Source organism: Hemiscyllium ocellatum, chromosome 2 (genome assembly GCF_020745735.1).
Source record: "Hemiscyllium ocellatum isolate sHemOce1 chromosome 2, sHemOce1.pat.X.cur, whole genome shotgun sequence".
Taxonomy (NCBI): Eukaryota; Metazoa; Chordata; class Chondrichthyes; order Orectolobiformes; family Hemiscylliidae; genus Hemiscyllium; species Hemiscyllium ocellatum.
This window is the reverse complement of record NC_083402.1, coordinates 120,998,617-121,014,188: the sequence shown is the minus strand read 5'-3', so window position 1 is coordinate 121,014,188 and position 15,572 is coordinate 120,998,617. Positions and strand designations below refer to the sequence as shown.

At 43.2% G+C, this 15,572-nt stretch overlaps 1 protein-coding gene across 3 annotated transcripts in view; it reads left to right on the top strand.

Moving 5' to 3' along the window:
• The window catches only part of c2h9orf85 (chromosome 2 C9orf85 homolog), a 48,864-nt gene that overhangs the window by 13,097 nt on the left and 20,195 nt on the right, over positions 1 to 15,572 (top strand). The window contains exons 3-4 of one of the 3 annotated variants that reach the window (XM_060839595.1): positions 4,541 to 4,654; positions 13,790 to 13,956. In XM_060839595.1, the coding sequence (XP_060695578.1) occupies positions 4,541 to 4,654; positions 13,790 to 13,956 (281 nt within the window). Of the gene's footprint in view, positions 1 to 4,540; positions 4,655 to 13,789; positions 14,564 to 15,572 lie in introns of those variants that run through there. The other 2 variants (XM_060839585.1, XM_060839604.1) reach the window with 2 other exon arrangements.

Genomic DNA, 15,572 nt, shown 5'->3' with positions numbered 1-15,572 from the left:
CCATATCTGTCTAAACCCTTCCTATTCATATACCCATCCAGATGTCTTTTAAATGTTGTAATTGTACCAGTCTCCTCCACTTCCTCTGGCAGCTCATTCCATACATGCATCACTCTCTGCGTGAAACAGTTGCCCCTTAGATTCCTTTTTAAATCTTTACCCTCTCATTCTAAGCTGTTGCGCTCTAGTTTTCGACTCCCCCAATACAGGGGAAAGACCTTGTCTATCTACCCTATCCGTGCCCCTCATGATTTTATAAACCTCTGTAAGGTCACCCCTCAGCATCCGACCCCAACCTATTCAACCTCCCCCTGTAGCTCAAACTCTCCAACCCTGGCAACGTCTTTCTAAATCTTTTCTGAACCCTTTCAAGTTTCACAACATCCTTCCGATAGGAAGAAGAGAATAGCACACAATATTCCAAAAGTAGCCTAACCAAAGTCCAGCACAGCTGCAACATAACCTCCCAACTCTCATACTCTATGCTCTGACCAATACAGAAAAGCATACCAAATATTGTCTTCATTACCCTATCTACCTGAGACTCTACGTTCAAGAAACTATAACCTTGCACTCCAAGGTCTTTGTTCAGTAACACTCCCCAGGACCTTACCATTAAGTGTACAGGTCCTGCTCTGATTTGTTTTTTCAAAATGCAGCACCTCGCATTTATCTAAATTAAATGCCATCTAACACTCCTTGACCCATTGGCCCATCTGATCAAGATTCCATTGTACTCTGAGGTAACCTCCTTCGCTGTCCACTACACCTCCAATTTTTGTGTCATCTGCAAACTTACTGACTATACCTGCTATGTTCACATCTAAGTCATTTATATAAATGAAGAAAAGCAGTGGACCCAGAAACGATCCTTGTGGCACACCACTGGTCACAGACCTCTAGTCTGAAAAGCAATCCTCCACCACCACCCTCTCTCTTCTATCTTTGAGCCTGTTCTCTATCCAAATGGCTAACTCTCCCTGTATTCCATGTGATCTAACCTTGCTAACCAATCTACCATGACGAACGTTGTCGAATGTCTTGCTGAAGTCCATATGGTTCACATCCACCATTCTGCCCTCATCAATCGTCTTTGTTATTTCTTCAAAAAACTCAGTCAAGTTAGTGAGGCATTATTTCCCATACACAAAGCCATGTTGACTATCCCTTATCAGTCCTTGTCTTTACAAATATATGTAACTCCTATCCCTTGGGATTCCTCTAACTTGCCCACCACCCATGTCAGGCTCACTGGTTTTATGGTTCTCTGACTTTTCCTTACCACCTTTCTTAAATAGTGACACCATGTTTGCCAACCTCACCTCACCTGTGTCTATCGATGATACAAATATCTCAGCAACGGCCCCAGCAATCACTTCCCCAGCTTCCCAAAGAATTCCCACAGATCAGGTCCTGGGGTTTATCCACCTTTATGCATTTCAAGACATCCAGCACCACCACCTCTGTAATATGGACATTTTTCAAGATGTCACCATCTATTCCCCCACATTCTATATCTTCCACGTCCTTCTCCACAGTAAACATTGATGCAAAATACTCATTTTGTGTCTCCCCCATCTCCTGTGGTTCTACATATAGGCTGCCTTGCTTATCTTTGAGGAGTCCTGTTCTCTCCCTAGTTATCCTTTTGCTCTTAATGTATTTATAAAACCTGTTTGGATTCTGCTTTACCCTATTTTCCAAAGCTATCTCATGTCCCCTTTCTGTCCTCCTGATTTCCCTCTTAAGTATGTGCCTACTGTCTTCATTGGTTTCTAAGGATTCACTCTATCTCTTGTGTCTATACCTGGCATGTACTTCATTCTTTTCTGTGACCAAAACCACAACTTCTCTTATCACCTAGCATTTCCGATACCTACCAGCCTTGCCTTTCACTCTAACAGGAACATATTGTCTCTGGACTCTAGTTATCTCATTTTTGAAGGCTTCCCATTTTCCAGCTGTCCCTTTACCTGCAAATATCCGCACCCAATCAATGTTTGAAAGTTGCTTATTGGCCTTCCTCCAGTTTAGAACTTCAAGTTTTAGATCCAGTGTATCCTTTTCCCTCACTACTTTAAAACTAACAGAATTATGGTCACTAGTCCCAAAGTGCTCTCCCACTGATGCCTCAGTCACCTGCCCTGCCTTATTTCACAAGAGTAGGTTGTTTTACACCTTCTCTAGAAGGGACATCCACATACTGAATCAGAAAATTTTCTTGTACGCACTTAACAAATTTCCTTCCATCCAACCTTTAACACTATGGCAATCCCAGTCTATGCTTGGAAAGTTAAAATCCCCTTCCATAACACAGATAACAAAGATCTCCTTACAAATTTGTTTCTCAATTTCCCACTGACTATTGGGAGTCTGTAGTACAATTCCAGGAAGGTGATCGTCCATTTCTTATTTCTCAGTTCCACACAAATAACTTTCCTGGACATATTCCCAGGAATATACTCCCTGAGTACAGCTGTAATGCTGTTCCTTATCAAAAATGCCACTCCCTCTCTTCTCTTGCTCCCCTTTCTATCCTTGCAATGGCATTTGTATCCTGTAACATTAAGCTGCCAGTCCTGACCATCACTGAGCCATGTCTCTGTAATTGCTATGATATTAAGAGTGTGGTGCTAGAAAAGCAAAGCAGATCAGGGAGCATCGGAGGAGCAGGAGAGTCGACTCCCCTGCTCTTCAGATGCTGCCTGACTTGCTGTTCTTTTCCAGCACCACACTCAACTCTAATCTCCAGCATCTACAGTCCTCACTTTCGCCTAATTGCTATGGTATCCCAGTCCCATGTTGTAAACCATGCCCTGAGTTCATCTGCCTTCCCAAGAGGCCTAAGAAGGCCTCTGGCATTGAAATAACTTACCTTGTTCTCTGCTTTATTCCTGCCTGCTCTGACTGTTTGTTTGACTTATTCCTTTTCCCAACTGGACCAGTTTCAGACTGATCTCTTTCCTCTCTACCTCAGTGGGTCCACCTACCCCCCAGATTTACTGGTTTAAATCCTCTCAAGCAGCTGGAGCAAATCTCAGGGTCCTGCTTTTTAAATTTCTGCCTAACACCTTATATTCTCCCTTCAGAATCTCATCCTTTTTCATTCCTATGTTGCTAATTCCTATGTATATATCCTGCCGGCTCCTGTCCCCTTTGAGAATATTTTGCTTTCTCTCCAAGATATCCTTGATCCTGGCACCAGGGAGGTAACACGCCATTCTGATTTCTTGCTGTTAGCCCCTGACGAGAGAATCCCCGATCGCAACTGATAATTTAGAACCTAACGTACCTCTGGTTACATTAGAGCCAGTCTCAGTACCAGAAACTGAGCTGTTTGTGCTACATTCCCCTGAGTTTCCAAAACCCTCTGTTTTCCAAAGCAGCATACTTGTTTATGATGGAGATAGCCACGGGAGACTCCTGCTCTACCTGCCTCCCTCTCCTACCTTTCCTGGAGGTAACCCACCTGACTGTATCTGTGTTTTTTCTCCCTTCCTATCACTGCCATCCATCCAACCCCCCCAGCTCCTGTAAATTCCTCATTGCCCCTAAGTGCTGCTCCAACAATCATGCAATCTGATAGGATTCACAACCAAACGCACTTAATGCTGACGTAATCATTAGTAACATGGAAAATCTCCCTAATCTCCCAAATGTGACAGGAAGAGCACATCATTCTACTAAAGGCCATCTTTGCACTTTAACAGACTCCAGAAAAAAGCACAGTCTTACAGCTTTAAAAATCACCGCTCCATGCTAATTTACTACCTATATTTTATATTTTTAAATTTTAATCAAGAGACAAATCTCAATAAAACATGTAACCAAAGCAGGCAGCAAGGTTACACTTAAAAATCATGCATTTATCTGCTCCTGTGCAGTGAGTTCTCCCACACATGTTCCTCCAAGTTCAACTGTGAACTCCAGAGTTTGTTCATTCTGCTTAGACGCAATCTGTCCAGAAATGCTTGAACTCAAATAGCAAAGGCAGTAGCTGTGCAGATTCACAGCTGTGTCAGACAGCAGTGCAAGTCGGTCTGTCACACTCACTCTCTCGCTCTCTCACACACACGCACGCTTGCTCACTGGCCATAAGTGCGGTAATTTCAATCTTGGATTACCTAGAATTGTTCATTTTATATTGGTCTTCTGACATTATGAACAGGTTATAAGGGGGTAAATAAATATTGAATTATTTTCCTCATCAGCAAAATAGTGGTGTGGATACCAAGCTTATCACAAACGCTTACTCTTTCAAAGAATAATTAAGATAATTGCATTGAAGCAGGGGAATAACAAAGTTCATGGGGAGCTAGTACAATGGAATGAAAGCAACTGGTTTCAACTATCATAGAATTGATGGGTGGAGTGGCTTGTCTCTGTGCTGTCATTCCAATAATTCTGAATAGAAATGCAAAATATAAGAACTGAACCTTTAAATTACTGTTGTACAAAATAGATGTCCGTTGTTCTGTTAAAATATCAGCAGTGTGCGGCTTATACAAATTTTCTTATTTCCTTTTCTATATCTGTTTAGTGTTAAATGCCTTCAGAAAACAGTGAAGGACTCTTACCACATTATGTGTAAACCCTGTGCTTTCAAATTGGAACTCTGCGCCAAATGTGGGAAGAAAGAAGAGATTGTGTATCCGTATGTATTTTTTTTTGCAACACTTTATAATTGGTGAGGAAATAATGATCCCAACAGGAAAGATCATTTTCGTAAGCCAAAGAAGTCCTATGGTCCAAAAGTTGGAACTTTTATTCTCCTGGTTTTTATTTTGTGTTCCAGTAATATGGACAGTGCAGGCAAAGTCATGCTTGTTGTCCATCCCTCATTGCCCTTGTCAACCAAGTGCTCCCAATGTACAGCCAGCAATGTAATGTTGTTTAAGCTACAAGACTCATTGAATGTTCTCACCACAGAGGATAGGCGTGACTGACTTTGTGCATATGTCAGCTGTGAGAGAAACTCAGTTAGTCCCATACCAGAGCATGTTCCCTATGACCCTGCAAACTATTTCTTCAGATAATTGTGCAATTCCCATTTTATTGAAAACTTGAACTGAACCACCGCACTGTCAGTACGTTTCAGATCCTAAGTAATTGTGGCATTTTCTTTTTAAAAAAAAGATTTGCTCTCGCTGTCTCTGGTTCTTTTACCATTCACTTGCAATAGGTGTCCAATGGTTCTTACTACTTCTACAAATAGGAGCACGTGCTCCCTATGTATTCTCATGGCTTAGAAGACCTCTTTTGAAACATCTCTCAATCTTTCTTTTAAGGGGAAGAACACCATTTTCTTGAATAAGTTAAGTCTTTCATTCCGGGAACCTTTCTTATCAATCTTTTCTACTCTGAATGCCACAATGGGCCACCAAGGCATGTGCAGGTGGGACCACAACTTGCTGTGACAGGCTTCAGGATTGGCCTGTGTGCAGGCTGCTGCATCACTGCACTGCGTAGAATGCTCCACCCTTTTAGTTATTTAAAGCAAGAGCCCAATCCACTGTGCTGACCCAAGTGAAAACGAACTGCTGGAGAAACTCAGCAAGTCTGGCAGCATCTGTGGAGAGAATATTGTTTTGAATCCAGTGACCCTTCTTTGGAAAGCACTGGCCTCAGCTACTTCTCACGCTTCCTCACACAGATTCAGTCCGTGGCTGAGTAGAAAGTGGCTGCTCGAAAGGAAGAGAAATGTCGATCAGCCAAGATCCCAATGTGTACAAGCAGTGTGTTTATATTGTCAGTGTCATATTTGTGACAGACAGCTGCTGCTTCAATGGGGCAGTGGTGAACACACGCATTTACTACAAGATCTTCATTGATATGATGTGTTCCTGGACCATAGTATACGCTATGAGTCTGCTAACCAATAGATTAGTGACATTCTCTCAGCAATGAGCAGGATGTGCATCCTCAGTAGCAGCTGCCTTTGTCAACATTAAGCTGACTCGCATATGCATGGTGGTTCACAATGGAACAATATTCCAGAAAACCTTGATGCATTTCAGAATTGGAAGCAACAAAAAATTTTATTTTCAAAAATATGACAATTCTTTCAAATAAAAGCTGGTCGTGTAATTTTGGGTCCAAGGTAAATCCATTGCAAAAGCTGGTGGGATTGTATTTGTTAACATAATTCATGGTCATCAACAAGAAGCCAGAAACTATCCCTCCCTTTTTTTTATATAAGCAAACATACAACTAATAAAGAACATAACATCAAGTTAGTACATTTGCTTTAAAATAATTATCATCTGTAATAACAACAGGAAATGCCTGGAATGCTTCCCAAGTCGGACGACATCATTGGAGAGAGAAGCAGATTTAATGGAACTGATTTTAACTTTTTTTTAAATGAATTAGTTTTGAGTGAGTTAACCATTTCAAGTCAATTAGCTGTCACTGCCAATATTGACTGCACAATCCAGTTCCAGTTGTAGAAGGTCCCAGAGAAACTCTCCCTCAAGGGGCACACAGATATAGCCAGAGTGAAGGCCCTTTCTTTCTTCCTTACGCGTTTGCCAAGGATGAAGTCCAAGTTGAACCTATAGGTGGTCAGTGGGCCCAGGAGCTGAGCGATGAATCCGCTCACTTGTCCAGTCCGTACCATTGCATGAACTGTGGAAGTGAAGCGCAGGAAGAAACTGAGGAGCAACTTGTTCAAACAGTGATGGAGGAGGCTGCAGCTGTACTCATTGGACCAATGTATAGAACAGCGTTTCATCCAAATACCAAAACGTATAGGGGTTTTCTTGTCGGTACCGAATTGTGTTCTATATCTCATTCATTCAAAGTTCACGTGTTAATATTATCCCACATTTCTGAGATAGAGCAGAAGTCATCTCAAGACAGCTTTATAGATTGACTGACTGTTTAAGGACACGTGCAAGCTTGTAGCTGATCTTCTCTGCAACAACAGATTGAGATGGCTTGGTGAACACTTCTAACTATTCACCATCCTGCCAGACCAGTGACTGAATTCGGTGCAAAGTATTGCCCTGATGTATTCGCCATTATACGGTCATAGAGATGTACAGCATAGAAATAGACCCTTCGGTCCAGCTCATCCATGCCGACCAGATATCCCAATCCCAATCTAGTCCCTTCTGTCAGCACCTGGCCCATATACCTTCAAACCCTTCCTGTTCATATACCCATCAAGATGCATTTTAAATGTTAGCTCAAATCCTCCAGCCCTGGCAACATCCTTGTAAATCTTTTCTGAACCCTTTCAAGTTTCAGAATATCTTTCCGATACGAAGGAGACCAGAATTGCACGCAGTTTTCCAGCAGTGGCCTAACTCATGTCCTGTACAGCCACAACATGACCTCCGAACTCCTGTACTCAATACTCTGACCAGTAAAGGGAAGCATACCAAACACCTCCTTCACTATCCTACCTACCTGTGACTCCACTTTGAAGGAGCTATGAACCTACACTCCAAGATCTCTTTGCTCAGCAACACTCCCTCTGATCTTACCATTAAATGTATAAGTCCTGCTAAGATTTGCTTTCCCAAAATGCAGCACCTCACATTTATCGAAATTAAATTCCATCTGCCACTTCTCAGCCCATTGGCCCATCTAATCAAGGTCTCATTGTAATCTGAGGTAACCTTCTCCACTACAACTCCAATTTTGGTGTCATCTGCAAACTTATTAACTATACCTCTTATGCTCACATCCAAATCATTTACATAAATGTTTCCTGGCTTGTCCTTACCACCTTTCTTAAACAGTGGCACCATGTTGGCCAACTTCCAGTCTTCCGGCACCTCACCTGTAACCATCGATGATACAATATCTCCATAAGAGGCCCATCAATCACTTGCCTAGCTTCCCAAAGACTTTGAGGGTACACCTGATCAGGTCTTGGGGATGTATCCACTTTTATGCGTTTCAAGGTTGAATCGTTTATGTAAATGATTGTCTGTGTGGAGTTTGCACATTCTCCCCATGCTCTGGTTTCCTCCCACAATCCAAAGATGTCCTCGTTAGGCGAATTGGTCATGCTAAATTACCCACAGTTTTAGGTGCATTAGTCAGAGGGAAAATGGGTCTGGGTGGGTTACTCTTCGGAGGATTGCTGTGGATCGTTGGGCCGAAGGGCCTGTTGCCATACTGTAGGGAATCTAAAACAAAAATCCTTCTGGCAGTCCACTGGTCACAGGCCTTCAGTCTGAAAAACAAGCCTCCATCACCACCCTCTGCCCTCTATCTTTGAGTCTGTTCTGTATCCAAATGGTGAGTTTTCCCTGTATTCCATGACATCTGACCTTGCTCACCAGTCTCTCATGGGGAACCTTGGCAAATGCCTTACTGAAGTCCACATAGATCACGTCTACCACTCTGCCCTCATCAATCCTCTTTGTTACTTCTTCAAAAATCTCAATCAAGTTTGTGAGACATGATTTCCCACGCATAAAGTGATGTTGACTATCCCTAATTAGTCCTTGCCTTTCCAAATACATGTACATCCTGCCCCTCAGGATTCCCTCCAACAACATGCGCACCGCCTACGTTAGGCTCACGCGTATATAGTTCCCTGGCTTGTCCTTACCACCCTTCTTGAACAGTGGCACCACGTTAGCCAACCTCCAGTCTTCCGGCACCTCATCTGTAAATATCGATGATACAAATGTCCCAGTAAGAGGCCCAGCAATCACTTCCCTAGCTTCCCACAGACTTCAGGGTACACCTGATCAGGTCTTGGGAATGTATCCATTTTATGCCTTCCAAGACATCCAGCACTTCATCCTCTGTAATATGGAATTTTTCAAGATGACACCATCTATTTCCCTTCATTCTATATCTTCCATGTCCTTTTCCACAGTAAATACTGATGCAAAATACTCGTTTAGTATCTGCCCATCTCCTGCGGCTCCACACAAAGCCGGCCTTACTGATCAGGTTTGGGGCAAGCACTATCAGGCTGGTGTAGAATCAGTATTCTACACAATCCCCACTGGGGAGTTCGGGTAAAATTCCCCCTTTGTTACTGCAAATTGAAGAATTCAATTTCCTGCCAATTAGGGCGTATTTAAGAAATTTAGTTGGGTTTTATCAGGGAAAGTTCCCAACCACATTGTGCAGATTCCAGCAATAAGGACTATTTCAACTGCAAGCTATAGGCATTGTTAATCACCTAAGTTTTAAAAAGAAATGCTGACTGTTTTGTTTTGACACTTGCAGACTCTAATCCTTATACTGAAGCCACGTTTTATACTATCTTCTATAACTCAATTGTCTATTTACCTGAACGTAAAGCATCCTTAGCAACTGTGCAATCTCATTCAATGGAACTGTTCAGTGAAACATAGTACCACATTGGTGGCTAATGTTGCTTTACCTGTGTTAGGGAGCTAAAGCTGGATGAACATTGGATCATTCAGGAGGCTGAGGGGATGATAGAGAGGAATTATAGGGAGGCCATCACACCTAGGTTGCAGGTTATAGGGAGCCGGGTGATGATCAAGAGAGGGAAAGGGAATGAGCACACAGTGCAGGGACCCTCTGTGGCTGTTCCCCTCAATAATAAATATAGCATTTTGGATACTGTTGAGGGGGATGACCTACCAGGAGAAAACCTCCGCGGCCAGACTCTGGCACTGAACCTGACTCTATGGTTCAGAAGGGAGGAGGGTGAATAGGAGAGTGATTCTGATAGGAAATTCAATGGTGAGAGGAACAGACAGGAGGTTCTGTGGTTGCAAACGAGACTGCCGAATGGTATGTTGCCTCCCGGGTTCCAAGGTGAGGGATGTCTCGGATTGAGTCTCTCGGATTCCTAAGGGGCAGAGAGAGCAGCCAGAAATCATGATCCGCATCGGTACCAATGACATGGCTAGGAATAGGGATGAGGACATGAAAAGAGAATATTGGGAGTTATGTTCTAAAAGGCAGGATGAGCAGAGCAGTAGTCTCAGGATTGCGACTGGTGCCACGGGCTAGGAGCAGAGAGCGCGTGCAGTAAAACACGTGGCTGCATGGCTGGTGTAGGATGGAGGGCTCCAGATCATGGGATATCTTCTGGGGAAGGTGGGACCTGTGCCAGAAGGATGGGTTGCACCTGACCTGGAGGCACATTGGTATCCTGGGCGGGAGGTTTACGAGATCTCTGGGAGGGTTTAAACTGGATTGGCAGGGACGTGGGAAGTGGAGCTACAGATCTGAGGATGGAGTAGCTAGTGAACAGCCAGATACAGTATGCAGAGAGTCTGTGAGGAGGGATAGACAGTTGATAGGGCAAAGGTGTAGTCAGTGTGATGGATCGAAGTGTGTTTATTTTAACACAAAACGTATCAGCAATAAGAGGCGTTGAGCATGGATCAGTACTTTGAACTATGTTGTGGCCATTACAGGGGCAGGAATGGTTGTTGGATGTTCCAAAGTTTAGATGTTTCAAAAGGAAAATGAGGGGAGATAAAAGAGGTGGGGGAATGGCATTGCTGATCAGCGATAGTATAGCTGCAGAAAGGGAAGTAGTGTAGAGGGTTTGTCTCCAGAATCAGTGTGGGCGGAGGTCAGAAACAGGAAAGGAGCAGTCACTTTATTGGGAGTTTTCTACAAATCCCCAATAGGAACAGAATGGTAGAGGAGCAGATTGGGAGACAGAATTTGGAAAGGTGCAGAAGTAACAGGGTTGTTGTCGTCGGTGACTTTAACTTCCCTCATATTGATTGGAACCTCCTTAGTTCAAATAGTTTGAATGGAGCAGTTTTTGTCAGGTGTGTCCAGGAAGGATTCCTGACTGTATATGTAGATAGGCCGACTAGAGGGGAGGCCATATTGGATTGGTGCTTGGCAACAAACCAGGCCAGGTGTCAGATCTCTCGTGGGAGAGTATTTCGGTGATAGTGATCACAACACCCTGACCTTTACTATAGTCATGGAGAGGGATAGGCGCAGCCAGTATGGGAAAGTATTTATTTGGGTATAGATGTCCTCAGGGAAATGCACGACCGAAATGTGAAGGTTGTTTAGGGAGCACTTGCTGATAGTGCTGGACAGGTTTGTCCCACTGAGGCAAGGAAGGGATGGTAGGGTGAAGGAACCTTGGGTGACAAGGAATGTGGAACATCTAGTCAAGAAGAAGAAGGAAGCTTACTTAAGGTTGAGGAGGCAGGGAACTGACACAGGGTTGTACAGGGTTACAAGGTAGCCAAGAAGGAACCGAAGAATGGACTTAGGAGAGGTAAAAGGGGACATAAACAAGCATTAGCGGGTAGGATTAAGGAAAACCCTAAGACATTCTACACTTATGTGAGGAACTAGAGGATAGCCAGAGTGAGGGTAGGGCTGATCAGAGAAAGTGGAGGGAACTGTGCCTGCAGTAAAGGAGGTTGGGGAACTTCTTAATTAATACTTTGTTTCAGTATTCACTACTGAGAGGGGCATTACTCTTTGAGGACATTGTGAAACAGGCTGATATGCTCAAACAAGGTTGATGTTAAAAAGGAGGATGTGCTGAAAATTTTGAAAAATATAAGGTTTGGTAAGTCCCCTAGGCCAGAGGGGATATGCCAAAGGTTACTACAGGAAGTGAGAGAAGAGATTGCTGTGCGTTTGGCAATGTTCTTTGCATCCTCACTGTCTACTGGAGTAGTGCCAGATGATTGAAGGATGGCAAATGTTATTCCCTTTTTCAAGAAAGGGAATAGGGATAACCCTGGGAATTACAGACCAGTCAGTCTTATGTCAATAGTAGGCAAATTATTGGGAGTGGATTCTGTGAGACAGCATTTACGATAACTTGGAAAACCATAGTTTGATTATAGAAAGCATGGCTTTTGTAGGGCAAGTCATGCCTCACAAACCTTATTGAATTCTTTGAGGGCGTGACAAAGCATATTGATGAAGATAGAGCAAGGGATGTGGTGTGCACAGAGTTTTGCAAGGCTTTTGATAAGGTTCCTCATATCGGCACATTCAGAAAGAAAGGAGGCATGGGTGCAGAGAGGTTTGGCTATCTGGATGCAGAATTGGCTGACCCATAGAAGACAAATGATGGTAATAGATGGAAAGTATTCAGTCTGGTGCTCTCTAACCAGTGGTGTTCCAGAGAGATCTGCTCTGGGTCCTCTGCTCTTTGTGATATTTATAAATCACATGGATGTGGAAATGGAAGGATTGGTTAGTAAGTTTGCTGATGACATGAAGGTTGGTGGAGTTGTGGATAGTGTGGAGGGTTGTTGTAAGTTGCAATGGGACATTGACAGGATGCAGAGATGGGTTGATAAGTGGCAGGTGGAGTTCGATCTGGAAAGGTGTGAAGTGATTCATTTGGCAGATTAAACTTGAATGCAGATTACAGGGTTGAAGGCAGGATTTTTGGCAGTGTGAAGGAACAGGGGGATCTTGGGGTCCACATCCATAGATCTCTCAAAGGTGCCACCCAAGTTGATAGGGTTGTTAAGGTGTATGGTGTGTTGGCTTTCATTAGCAGGGGGATTGAGTTTAAGAGTCGTGAGTTGTGCTGCAATTCTCTAAAGTCCTGATTGGAATATTGTGTTCAGTTCTAGTCACCTCATTATAGGAAGGGTGTGGAAGCTTTGAGAGGGTACAGAGGAGATTTACCAGGATGCTGTCTGGACTCGAGGGCGTGTCTTATGAAAAAAGGTTGAGGGAGCTCAAGCTTTTCTCATTGGAGCGAAGAAGGATGAGAGGTGACTTGATAGACATGTACAAGATGATGACAGAGGCAGATAGAGCGGATAGTCAGACTTTTTCCCAGGGCAGAAATGGCTATCACAAGGGGGCATGATTTTAAGGTAACTGGAGGTTAGTTTGGAGGGGCTGTCGGAGGTATGTTCTTTACACAGAGAGTGGTGGGTGTCTGGAAATCACTAACAGCGGTGGTAGTAGAGTTAGATACATTAGGGACATATAAGCGGGTTTTGGATAGGTGCATGGATGATAGTAAAATGAAGCGTATGTTGATTAGTTTGACCTTAGAGTAGGATAAAAGGTTGGCACAATATCATGGGCCGAAGGCCTGTTGTACTGTTCTATATACACAAGCCTTGCCACATCCATCGCAACAGTAGACTTAAATGGTTGCTACTTTGAAGAAGACCAAGGCTGTTTTGGCTTATATTTAGATTAGATTACTTACAGTGTGGAAACAGGCCCTTCGGCCCAACCAGTCCACACCGACCCGCCGAAGCGCAACCCACCCATACCCCTACATTTACCCCTTACCTAACACTACGGGCAATTTAGCATGGCCAATTCACCTGGCCCGCACATCTTTGGACTGTGGGACGAAACCAGAGCACCCGGAGGAAACCCACGCAGACACGGGGGGAGAACATGCAAACTCCACACAGTCAGTCGCCTGAGTCGGGAATTGAACCCGGGTCTCAGGTGCTGTGAGACAACAGTGCTAACCACTGTGCCACCATGCCGCCCACTTACCAGGTTATGGTACAACAGATTTATTTGGAAACACCGGCTCCCGGAGCGCCGCCTCCCCATCAGGTGGTTGTGGATGCTGCAACAGCGCTCCGAAAGCCAGCGCCTCCAAACAAACCTGCTGAGCTGTCTTTATTCTCTGACCAACATTCAATGACTTTGTGATTATCGCGTAGCTATTTATGAGAGCTTGCTATGTGCAATTAGCTGACAGTTTTCCTACAGAAGTGACCACAGTTTGTTGGTAGTGAAGCACTTAGTGCTTTCATATCTTCAGTAGGTTCACAATGTAGATGTAATTTCTTAATTTTCTTTTTACCCTTTGGATGAGGAGGTGGTCTAATTTTTTTTTCTCCACCATCTCCAGATTGGCTTCTGAGGAAAACCAACGAAAAGGCAGCAACGTTGAAATTAATCTAAGAACAAGAAGCAGACTAAACAGCGGAAAAACGGATGGTGATGATGATGATGATGACAACAGTATTGCTGACTCTGATTTTGATTGTGATGAGGGCAATGAGGTAAAAGACGAAGGTAATTTCATTCAATCCTCTTTAACTCCTTTGCCCACTCCACATGTGGATGCAGCATTGCATAAAAACAATTCATCAAAGACTAAAGGAACTGAGGCACATGGCATGCTCAATATTTCTATGTTGACTCTGGATGTATGATAGATCTCGATCATAACAACATTATAATCTTAAATTACAATAATCTTCCAGGATATACATGACTTATGCATCCTGTTGTGTTTTTATTTGTGTAGCATGAAACCAAGTGCTTGGGCATGTGAATCTGGTAAATATTAAACTAATATGCTGGAGATTAGGACTGTAAGGGCAAACTGTAGATGGATGTACGTTGTGTTTGATGTGTTATGCTGTTGCAGTTTTGAAGGAATGTACATTGAATTCATTGGCACCTTACTTAGTTTTCAGTTTATGGCAATGTTGCCAGCAACTTGACCAATCCGCACACTTTGCTCATGCAGGATAAATTGTTGCTCCCTTTTGAAATTTGCCATTGGTGCATCTCTTCTGATGACTGCAAGATGAACATTTCTGAACTACTTCAATTCTGTACTACCAAACAAAGTTTGTTTTTATTTGGATCATCTTTCAAATAAAGTGAAATATTGGATTCCAGCTTTCTACTTGAGTGAATTAAACTATAATAAATCATACTGTTATCTTTCCTTTTTTTTAATCCCACTGTATTTTGTCTTTGTTTTCTTCTTCTGCTTTAGTTGGTCTGGGGTATCTAAACAGGAAATGCTGGAAACACTCAACAGGTCAAGGAAGATTTGTGAAAAGGGAACTGGCCTAATAGGAGAAAGTGAGGTCTGCAGATGCTGGAGATCAGAGCTGAAAATGTGTTGCTGGAAAAGCGCAGCAGGTCAGGCAGCATCCAAGGAACAGGAAATAAGACGTTTCGGGCATAAGCCCTTCACCAGGAATGGGCTTTCCTGATGAAGGTCTTATGCCCGAAACGTCGAATGTCCTGTTCCTTGGATGCTGCCTGACCTGCTGCGCTTTTCCAGCAACACACTTTCAGAACTGACCTAATAGCTTCTCATTCGAACTGGAGAGATGAGCAGAAATCCTGTTGGGAGAGAGAGAACTTCAAAGCCAGGCTTCCTTTGTCAAAAAGAAATGGTGAATTAAAGCTCTGAAGCTGTTGTGAAGTGCAGCACCTGCTAGAAATCCGACTAAAAACAGAAAATACTCAGGGGTAGCTAGTGTTTGTCAAGAAAGAGAAAAGCACGATAATGTTTCAGTTTGATGATTATTCATCAGAGCTAAACGTAGAATTGAAATCAAGCCTCAGCTTTGTACTTAAAGCCCTGTTTGGAATCAGTCTTTCTGGAAATGTGGCAGCTGAATTTTCCAAAATTAAATTAGCTGTATTCACATTAATGTTGGTTTGTGGCTTCCCACAAAAGCTCAGCGAAATCATCAACAGATGATTATGGAATTTCTTTGTGGAGAATTGGCAGTCTATTTAGATTTTTTTCTCAGAAGATCAAAAATAATTTCCTTTGTGAAATATAGATTGGGTTAGCTTGGGCAATACGACAGTCATCCAGTCTCCCATTTCAGTTGCCTAGCTCTCTCTCTGTCACCTGATTCATGTGAACACAGTCACCC